The sequence below is a fragment of the Mercenaria mercenaria genome, chromosome 14 (assembly GCF_021730395.1).
Source record: "Mercenaria mercenaria strain notata chromosome 14, MADL_Memer_1, whole genome shotgun sequence".
Lineage (NCBI taxonomy): Eukaryota > Metazoa > Mollusca > Bivalvia > Venerida > Veneridae > Mercenaria > Mercenaria mercenaria.
This window is the reverse complement of record NC_069374.1, coordinates 62,008,708-62,020,339: the sequence shown is the minus strand read 5'-3', so window position 1 is coordinate 62,020,339 and position 11,632 is coordinate 62,008,708. Positions and strand designations below refer to the sequence as shown.

At 35.0% G+C, this 11,632-nt stretch overlaps 1 protein-coding gene across 1 annotated transcript; it reads left to right on the top strand.

Moving 5' to 3' along the window:
* Positions 1-351: 351 nt before the first annotated feature.
* LOC123526165 (uncharacterized) lies at positions 352-11,216 on the top strand. Its single transcript, XM_053523664.1, has 11 exons — positions 352-510; positions 1,289-1,334; positions 2,763-4,079; positions 4,446-4,532; positions 5,261-5,349; positions 5,970-6,038; positions 7,086-7,185; positions 7,811-7,911; positions 9,060-9,128; positions 9,432-9,567; positions 9,875-11,216. The coding sequence occupies exons 1-11, from the start codon at positions 484-486 to the stop codon at positions 9,877-9,879; spliced, it is 2,046 nt and encodes a 681-aa protein (XP_053379639.1). The 5' UTR covers positions 352-483; the 3' UTR covers positions 9,880-11,216.
* The last annotated feature ends 416 nt before the right edge of the window (positions 11,217-11,632 follow it).

Here is an 11,632-nt window from a genome sequence, read left to right as displayed (position 1 = left end):
ATTGGCAAAGTTTCATCAAAGTTGGCACATATATTTTTGATACTTCATGCAGCGATAGATTCTAGATCAGAATTGTAATATTGTGATATAAAACGCAAGAAAAACTCTTCTACAAAGTGCACAATCTTTCTGCTTATAACCTACACTTTCATCGGTTCTTTTAATCTATAAAACCATGTTATGATTAATATATCGTTTGAAAGGGCAAACATCAAAGGACATATATCAGTTGATACGTAGGATACTAGTAACATGTTTGAATAGCACAGTACTAGTCGAGATATCTCATTGACGGAGTATATACGGGCGTAACGAAAGTGAATGTTAAAACGTATCCTGGAACAACTGATATGCGATTCTGAAATGAATACGTTGTTAGTTACAGTGTTACTCTAAAATATATGATCTGAACATTGATTTGTCAGTCTGATAGTTGTAGTGTTGTTTAAGAACATAGAAATATTATTTTCTTTAACGGACAGAATGGTTGTTTCTTTGTTGCCGTTGCTGGTAAGTTTTTAATTACTTTTTGTTGTGATAAATCACTTACAGATCTTTATGGCATATTGCCGCTTGCATGACTGTCATGAAAAAGTGGTTTATTGAAGTGTGTAACGCTGACATTCTACTAAACTTTCTGCATTTTACCGAACAAAGGATTGATTTAAATGTAGAATACGATTATAAAATTTATGATTACTTGGTTCCGTATATAAATCGACGGTCCGTAGTTTGTGCTACATGATCGTTCTATATATTTAGCACTCAGTCTGGCTAATATCTAAAGAAAAATGATTATTAACCTCAAACTTAATTTCGTATTAGGTTCATTAATTGTCTCGTTTTATTGAGAACAAGGGTGTAGTTGATATTTGTATGCATGTTGTCTATAATCTAAACTAATTGCAAAATTCTATGATCTCTAATGAAAAGATATACATTTTATACATTATGAATTTTTAAATGATTATTTGGTAACCTCTCATTAAAAATCAGTTATTTAGATACTTTGGAGTTGTGTTTGTTATAAGAACTAACAACAAATATTACTGGAGTGGGTGGAATATTTTGACATAACTTTGCCTAATATTTGGGTTACAAAATCGAAAAAATGGAGGACTTACAGGAACTGGCCTACCGGCCATAAATTTCCAATGGAAAATTCCCAAAATTCGTTTATTTTTTGACAATTAATTATTGGACAATACAGTAACCTCTATACATGTACGTTTCACTGTGTAGGAACGAATGTTGTGTATATTGTTTATTTTTTGTGTTTGTTTTGTAGAGTATGGTGATAACTACATCACGTGCCACCTCACAATGTCAATCAAGTAAGTTCCTCGTTCATGTAGTGTTCCTGATTTGTCTTGATATCAAAGTATTTTTACAATGAAATGAATCACTGCTTTTAACATTTGATTGACATCATTTGAATCAAAGGGGTCTGGCACATGAGTGGATTGCATTTAAATGTATGTGTGTTTGGTTAAAGAAGATAATGTTTGTGTCCTAGAGCCGAAATGATAAAAAACACCACTATGAAGACATAGTCATAGCTGTATGGGATAAACTTTGCATTTAGGACACAAAAATAAGTCGTTAAACTAAATTTGGCTACATTTAAACACAATACACCCATATACACTTTCGAATGAACATACCGAAAAGATTAGCGTTTAGATATTTGAATTATACTCGCTAGAGTATTCGAAAATTTTACTGATGTATTGAAAAGTGTTTGATTCACTCAGCAAAATTGTGGGAGAGATCCAAATAACGTTTGAAATACAGTCATTTATTGGTGTATAAAAAATGTGTATATTCTGTATGCTCTGTGTAGGTATGTAATGAACAATTATTTTCCTCAGGTATACCCGGGTTTTAAAAATTGTAAGTGAAAGACGTCAGCCCCCAACATCCCCACTATTCTGATAGGCCGAAATGTAGTCAACAGAAGGTATGGCAATAGGGCAATTAAATATGGTTGGCATGACAGATAAAATATCTAATTATGTTGGTATATCTCAAACAATACACAATAAGGCAACTAGCTAGGTATTTTGGTATATCTGGAAAGAAGTATGAATACACAATACTATTAATAGTTATGTTTGTCGGTATATAAACATTAATAAAACACACCATTCCGAAGTGCTATTTATAAAGTCATATTGGTATTGCATCTGTTAGCTAATTTTCGGTACCTGCTCGGATCAAAATATCGAAAACCTTATTAAAACATGTTTGTTGATACAAGTTATACCATAAACATTAAGGCTATCTTGAATCATTGTCTCATGTTGTTGATCTTAAGCGATCAGCAAGGTATTGTTACTTAAGACATGGCAAAACATGAGCTGCAAAACCAACCACCATTAGAAAAACAGGCGTGCCGTGTTCTTTACACTTCAAATGGGGATTTGCTTATACTGCAACAGTTTTGCAGGTGAAAGATGAAAAGATGAAAATGCTTTTTTATAGGCTGGCCTTTCACAGGTCTGTAGTAGAGATGAAACAGCTAAGAGGGAAATATTGCAATAAAATTCGCTATTATCTGGTTTGTATAGTATGCCACGTTGCATTCACATTTGATATTATTCCTATTACAGTATGGTGTTACAATTGATAGTTTGTTTTATTACATGACTCCTTATTTACAACGCCGGATAATAGTGTATGCTATTTACCGATCTACAGTGCAACACAGGTTTGCTGTGCTTGAGTCAATAAGTGCAACATGAAACTTAAATCCATTTCAGGCATAGAAGGACGAGAATTCATCTTTGGAATTATACAGACAGCGAGGAATAGTTACTACAACACAAACCCTAAAAGCAATGACACCAACGACTTACATATAATTAACGCTTCGCCCAATCATAATAGGATTCATCTACAAATACCGTACTTCAATATAGATACATATCACGACATACCACCTGATCAGAGTAAAACTGTAAATATAAATCCCAGTATACAAAAATCTGGTACTTTCCATAGCAAAAGGGGAATACGTATAACATCGGATCATGATATATCAGTCCTAGTTACATGCGTGAAATCGGGATTGAATGAGTCCGCCGCTGTCGAATCGTATAATGTGTTCCCGACAAGAAGTACAGGGAGGCACTATTTCATTTCTTCAGGGACACAAAGGAACTATAGGTGGTCTATTTCAAATACGGTTCTAGTAACAAGTAACGTTGACAATAATCTTGTAACATTTTATAACACCTCAACCGGTCGCATGAACTCCACAGTAATTGGTAAGTTTGATGTTTATCAGTATCACAGCAATTACGAACAGTTTACTGGCCTTCTTATCGAAGCTGAACGTGATATCACGGTGATAGTTGGAGTAGAAAGGCATAATGGCTACTATGGCTACTACGGGGATAACGTGTTCAGAGCTAGAACAATATCCATGATTCCAACCAAATATTGGGCGAATAGCTATATAGTACCCCAAACGAGACATGCTGACGCAGCTTCGCTCATAATAAGGTCTGAATATGTTTCGCTTCGAGTCAATATAAGTACAAATACCCATTCATCACTGTCTATGAATAAAAACCAATCATTTGTAAATACCTCCGTGGTTTTAACAGCCGAAAAACCATTCTCCATTTCGCAAAATAGTTTCAGTTCCTACCACAACAATACCAATGATGATTTTATGGTTCTGGTGCCGGGAGTGGATCAATACATCAATGACTACCGCTTTACTGTTCCACATCTTTACTCAAATATAACGCAGCTGCATCTACGTACCAAGAATTATATAGCAATCATTGTTCCAACAACGTTCAAAGACGACGTGCTCATAGACGGCGTGCCTGTGCAATATACGGGAGACTCGAGAACGAAAAAACAGTTTCCCGTCCCGTCACCGTTTAGTAATTACACAGTTTTGTCATTTGAAATAAGTGAAGGTTATCATAGAGTTCGTCATCGTTTGTCACATGTGAAGTTTGGACTGCTTGTTTATGGCTTGGGAACAATAAATGATTACTGGTATAGCGGTAAAGAAAACAACAGCAACAGTTACGGATTCTATGCTGGTTTCAATTTACAAGGTATATATATTCCATGTCGTAAACCTCTATTCATATTTCTTTGAAAGTTTTTCATTCATTCATAAAGCTTTATAACTTTATAAAACTTCAGACCACTTGGACATTGACATTGTTTTTAAACTTGGAACATTTTTAATTATTAAATTTATTTTCATTGGTGATATATGCGGTATTATTTTACTTGATGGTTTCCTTAACTGATTATACATGAAAACCGTCATATTTGAAATAACTTGCGTTATTATATTTTAATTAAAGTGTTCTGAAAGCTGATCAATTCCAAATTAAAAACCATCATTTTCCATTTTCGGCTTGTAACGTAAGGTCTGTAAACATACACTAACACAAACTATTAATATATTCTAGGCGGCCAGTGTGAGTACCCTGGTACTGAACCAACAACTTATTCAGTACCCCATGGCTATACAAGCTCAACCGGTACTAAAGGTCCCTGTAAGAATGTTTTCCTTATAATTATATGTCGTTGAGTACATTACAAAACCAATTTTGATTCCTTTATTATAATACTATTATAGCTTACTGTTTTAGAAAAGGTTTGATTGATTCCATGTATTTTCGTCAAATCAAACGATATTTATTTTATAAAGTAGCTGGACTACACGATATAAACAGATGATTTTTATTTTCTATCATTAGAAGTCTGCAACTATAGACGATGTATGTGAAATGGTCAACACGTCGATACATATTATAATAATAAACGTTATTGGATCTTGTCAGTTAATGTACCAAATTGGAGTTCATTATGCACTAATACCACTAAAATTACATGACAAATTGTCAACAGTTTACACCTCATGCGTCAAAGCTTCTGAACATAGCTGTAACTTTTTGTTTCGAAAGACTTTTTTAAACTATGGAATAAGACGGAGAAAATTAATTATAGAAAGATCAATTATTCGGTATAATTGTGCATCGTGAAGGAAAAGAGAGTTTTTATGTAATTATCAATTCAGATATTAATTTCAGGCTTTGAAATAAATATATTTTGTTTAAAGATAAATGTAACTTATGTCTTGTTTACTAAAAAAACCACTTTACGATCAACTAATGACGTTATAAGCGGTTGATAGAAGTACATTGTTTAAGTCCATGAAATATAACATGAGATGTTCGTTTAGTCGAATTAAATTGTCTTATTGTCGTTATAAATATTTTAGATCAAAACAACGTTACAATGTGCTACGGCTGTGAAGATCTTGGAAGGATTGACCTGTGTGACACTGTCAAAACATGTCATGTGAAAGAGGTAGACATTATACAATTATTGCCTTTTGGTGTGGTCGATATGTGGATTTATCGACCTAATAAAAGCGAAATCGACCGAGGGCGATAAATCTACATATCGGCCGAACTTAAAATGCAACAATTGTTTTATTATTAAATCCAGCCTACTCAGAAGTATAAACATTTTAATACAAATATCTGCAGCCTTTCGTCATTTTTCATGGTAAATTGTATACGACGTCGCATTGTTTTGACGTCAAACCGTGTTGACGTCACATCTGAAGGTCAGTTTGTGTTTTTGCTCCCCCCTCCGTGTCAATGCGACTTTTTTATCATTGATCATGTGACTACATCTAGACCAATGGAGGACTATAAATATATATTTTAAATTAATGATAATATCTAGTGATAATAATTTGTACCGTGACATATATAAGTTAAGAAATAAACAGAAATGTCTTGCTTATAGCACAAGTTCTCACATTTTCATTTCTAGAGAGAGATGATAAGATATGTTAAAGACCGAGAAAACGAATATCTCTCCATTAAAGACAAAATAGAACGTAAAAGGAAACAAGAACTACCCGTAATCTGTATTATCTTTTAGTATCTTTCAATATAATGCGCTCTTATTTTCCCTAGGTGTGCTTTGTGGAAAGACAGAACAAATCAGGACGAATGGTTTACAGATCTGGATGCTTAGCTGCCGATGTAAGAACAAAAACAAAATTTATAAATATTTTAAAGCTCTTGAAGTTATTTAGATTTGTATAATAAAGTCCATTTTCTTCTCAGAACATTCGGAGATAAACTATAAAATCTGAAAAGTAGATCCCTCGGAGACATCGAGAAGAAGGCAAACAGTAAAAATTGCAGAGCCGGTTTAATTGAGTCTGTTCATGAGCAGTAATGGACACTGCAACACTGCCCACGCCCCTAAGCACCGGCTTAAGCAGTATTCAATCTTCGAATCGAAATGGGTTAAAATCAATGATCCCGAAGGACCAGACGATATAACAACACTGAGATGAAGTCGGGACGGCTTTTTTACGGCCGCCACACGGCACTTAACACCAAGCCGGGTCTGGGTTTTGCTGCGACAGTAAATTAGAAAAACACAGAAGTTACGAAATCAATTTAAAATGGTTAAAAATATTGGCTAGACGTTAGCCAGACTTAAGAAAATGGTGGAGAATAAGAGTGAGGTTTTAACCTGTTCAAACACACCAGTGGAGATTTTGCAACTGACTGTTTCAAAGCAGTGGCACACTGTGTTCATTTATCTGTTTGCGTTTGCCTTGTTTTCGATGTAGTTTATAAGGATATTATTTGACTGCCTGAGTAAGGCAGTATATCCTCCAACCTGAGGGACAGCACGCGGTGATAAATTGAGCTCTAGCGAGGTTTTTGTTCACACTGTCGCGAGGGTTCGGAAACACTTGCCTTACTCAGGACGAAATGATATATCATTTTCCATGCCTACCGTTAATATGACTGCAACATTTTTAAACATATTGAGCTACAAATTGCCACTACTGTATGACATTAACATATGACGCCAAACTATGAAATCAGTGTGCGTACGTGTAGCCTATCTTAAATGATTTCCTACCAGGACAATAATATCTTACCCCTAAAGGTAGACAAGAGCATCACGTCTAGGTATATTCGTGCAAACATTAATGATGTACATACTCATACAAACTATTGCATGTAGTTAAGAGATTGCCGCCTCAAAACGTTGTTTTCTTGTTTAAGGTATGCACGAGTGAGCACCTAGAGTCTCTGTCTAAGGGCAACTTCTGTGTGGAATGTTGCAGTGGCAGCTTTTGCAACAACAAAGGGTGTGGAAGTACAGGTAAATGAATCTTTAAGAATTTCAACGTTATAGGGGAAAATAGGTTCAGCCTACTGCTGTGAAGTTATGAAAAGTGCAGTGTTCACCGCTCATCCTCGGCAGAACTCTGAGCGGAACCCGATCATAAAAGAATACTGATCTGAAAGACTCAGAATGAAAAATAGGGAATCAAAGTATTTAAGAAGATATTTCTAATTATCAGAGTATAGCTTTCCCTTGCATGTTGTCATTTAAAAGTTCTTAATATTTGTTACAGTAATAAAATGTATATAATTATATGAATGGGTTTGTGTGTAAGCTTATCTTTGTTTCTTATAAACATACGTACAATAAGGAAACTTGTAAGGACCACCCTGCCTGGTCTGGGGGCTACGTTCATCAATGTTTTGAATCTGAAATAATGAAGTTTGTAAAAATCACGTATAAAGCTATGGGGTAAAATGTAATTTTAGCATTTCAGAGTTTAAGTTTCAGACTTGAAATGTTGATGAATACAGATCCTGTTTATTAATGATACTCCACATTCATAATATCCTCCTGAATGTATGAAATAGTACATCATGGTACAGAAATGATTTCCCATCACATTTTATTGTGCGCTGTCTTTGTGCAATTTCAATTTTAGGGCTTCTAAACCGTGATCAAAGAGGTCCAGTATGCTTCGATTGTCAACACGTGTCGTCACCTGAACTTTGTACCTCTGTGACGTTGTGCTCACTTCATCAGGTAGATTTGTCTCTATATATACACAAGCTCAGTTTTGAAAACTTTTTGTCACCATTTTTCTGCCAATCTTATCCAAAAGTGAATATGGAATAAAATAAGTATACCATGTACATATACATTTGTCGTACATTTGATCAACACTATAAATCATATCCTGATAACACAAGAAAATCAAAGCATTGTAAATACTGGAGGACGGATTGTCTTGAAATGTATTGATTCTGTCAGGTCCGACATCAGCAATGTCCCTTTTCTGTTGGGAGTATTAAACTAGTAAGTGTCTTTTTCGTTGTTGGTTTTACAACAGTGTAACCATTTCCTTGCCAAAATTCTATGTTCATTGTGACAATCATACATTTTGTAATAACTGTTGGGCAAATATACATCAAAATATAATAACAAAGAGACCGAAACTGAAACACATTTTTAAGGTCACTAATTATAGCAGGGACGATCAGACTTTTAAGGAATATACATATATATGATTACCTTGTTGCAAATAAAACTAGACTGTAATAGCCAAATCATTTGAGCATGAAATATTTTGATTTTGGTCTAGAATAGTAACTTTTACAGATTTACCGAGAGCTAAGTAATATTGTATTTAGTAATACAATAGATTCCTTTCTCAATAAATTTCCAAATATCATAAATCATTGGAAAAGTCTTTTACTTCTGTTGATTATCAAAAACATCTAACAAAGTTCTATAATTCTATTTCACTTCCTTGTGGTGATTAAAAACAACAAATAGCCGAGCTTTTACTTCCCCTTAATTCTGAATTTCTAGTACAGCTTATTTATTTGTGAATTCCATTGATGTAAAATCTTCAATGAAATACCCGTCATCCAGCGATAAGAACACTGTCTTGTATATAAAGCGTGCTTAGTTCATGGGTCAGCGGGCACATCGTCTGCTCGAGTTTATACTACACTAATCCTCTGCATTCAGTTAAAGCGCGCCGTGACATCTATTGTGGTTATCAGAATATCGATTAAGTCGAAATTCGTATATGTATTATTGTGGATCCACTTGACGGAATGATGTTCGAAAATCCGTCCAAATATAGAATTTTAGCGTGTACACAGCAATAAAAAGTATCAGCAGCACGGTACAGCTGACGGCATAGGTAATGTGTTGTTTTGCAGGTATGTCGTATAGAAAAGCTGGCATGGGGTGAAGGCTATCATTACAAGATGGGATGTGCAAACAGTCTCGTAAGATAGTTTCTGTATTTTTATGCATTTTATTTGGTGTTTAGAATCTCGTACCGTCATACCTCATCCTTCGTTAATTTGACTAGAACATTTTTAAGGAATATGCCTGTCTTTCCACGGTTCAGCTTAATATACTGTTTAGATACACAGCAGTGCCAAATAAGATATGTTTATCATGTGTTACTTATTGTATCTGGATACAAAAATGTAGATCTCCAACGTGTAAAAGATTAATTTAGACTTGGCACTATATGAAGGAGCTAGACGGTGTTACAGTCATTTGTTGAGTTTTTCTTTCCACAGTGCGATCCTCTGACGAGAAGTCTTCATCATCTGTCAAAAAGAGCAACACCAGTCTGCCATTCTTGTTGCAATGATGATTACTGCAATAAGAACTGTACCAGAACTACTAACGGAGCTGATGGATCTGTTTTAGTTGGTAAGGAAAATTGATTTAGACAGTTAAACAAGTACTATTAATGCTTAATGTAGGTACACATTAAGAAATGACAGATCACGAGAAATTTGGCTTCAAAGGCAAAGTTGTAAAATATTAGAAGTATCAAACAGTCTAAGAAATATATCAAATCTAACATGTACCTTTTTGACATATCATAAATAATGACTTCAAAGGTAATCAAGTGAATGTCTAGAATAACTTTTATATCCGGCTTTTATTCAATTAAATTTCTAGAGTGTTTGAAGCATTTTTGATTAAATAATTGATATGCCTCTTTGCATTTTAGGCTGAATTTGAAAGCTAACAGACAAAACTGACAGAAATTGACGCGTTGCATTTTGCGTCATTTGTAAATAAAATATATGTTTGATTGTTTAAGTGAAAACAGACTATGTTTGACATTAACGTATATAACAAGACATTGTACATTTTGTATTTCCAACTTTTTTCTTAACTGATAAAGCGGATTAAAACTTACATTGCAAAAAGAAGAAAAATTGAATGAACATATTTATCTGGTAATTCAATATAGATATAACTGTATTGTTCTAATAAACATTATAATATTGAGCCATGTCATGGGAAAACCAACATAGTGGGTTTGCGACCAGCATGGATCCGCGCAGTCTGGCCAGGATCCATGCTTTTCGCTTTCAAAGACTATTGGAATCGGAGAAACTCTTAGCGAACAGGAATAGGTGCTGATATTGCACGACGCCCGTACTGCTTCTATGCAGAGGCTGCGCGGAGAAGATATCTTAGAAATTCTGTGGGTCAGTCCGTTCATCATCGCCCGAATTATGGGTGGCTCGATTTTGAGGTAAGCTTTGAAATTTACATGCGGTTCCCGCATCAACTCCTGTATCAAGGTGCCGTTGTGTCCCAGGGTGACCTGTCTCAGCAGCCACGGTTTCACGCACACCGTCCTCTTCCTGTGCCTCTGTCGAGCCTGCTGCTTATCACGGACGACAAGATTTCACGGGTTTCACACGGACAGCAAGCAGCAACCTTGCACCAGTTGTGCGAGGGCCGAGCGAGGGGCCCATGAAACTACAATCTCAGTACAAATTATTTTGGGCACCATGTTTACGGAAGTCGTGCGTTGGCTGCACGATAAGCGCGCGGACTCTTTAATATTTGTTTCAGATTTGTATAACTTTTCATTAAACAAAATCGTAGAAGCTGCGGAGCTCGTGAATCCGTACGAAAATTGCACTGCCGCTTCCTGCACGGAAAGGAGGATACGGGTAGTCTACGGTCTCCGCAGACGCATCGCAGGCCAAATGTGAACTAGGCATTACTATTCTCTAGTGTGTATATGTACATATAATTATTCATTGTATCGTAGAATATGATTTTTAGAAAGTTTATGCGAAAATGATTATGCATAGCTATATACTTTTTACAATATTGGAATGAAATGTATAAAATGACAGTGTAAGTTTACATTAATTTTCTAATAAATGGTACAATGTAAAAATTGTTTCATAAACAACAATGACCTTTATTCTATTCACATCACATCTGTCAAATATTTAAAAAAAAAATGTTATATCTTTCTGCATGTTACTCTTGTATTATTATTATTATCTCTTCACTGAGTACAAATAAATTTACTGAACTTACAAGGATTTATATACTAATAACTATTCAAAGAACAAAAAGCGATAAAATGAGTCGCATATCTACCCATCAGTAAGCTTTTAAATACACGCCAAATCGTACGAATTAACTTCTTGATTTTAACAATTTTCTTGAGATTCCCACTTGCGAAATGAGGAAAACCCCTCCCACACCTACCCCAACTTGTTGTTTCACAACTCGTACTAGCACTCCACCTCCAAGAAATTCTGGTTAAGCCTATGGTAACGTACACATAATGTTGTGTACAAACAAAGAAATCATGTTTCCGAATTTATTAACTATACATCTCATTCTATTACATTTCAACTTCATCAACTGTAAATGTATTATACTTACTGGCGTTCCGCTGAAGTCAATGTCTGAGTGCAGAATGGTGTTCCATTTTGTATAAGCAGATTCA

Excerpts from the sequence above, each read along its gene's own strand:
- LOC123526165 (XM_053523664.1), top strand. The coding sequence starts at position 484 with ATGGTTGTTTCTTTGTTGCCGTTGCTG. Across the intron at positions 1,335-2,762 it reads CACCTCACAATGTCAATCAA|GCATAGAAGGACGAGAATTC; the intron begins GTAAGTTCCTCG and ends AATCCATTTCAG. Across the intron at positions 7,912-9,059 it reads CGTTGTGCTCACTTCATCAG|GTATGTCGTATAGAAAAGCT; the intron begins GTAGATTTGTCT and ends GTTGTTTTGCAG.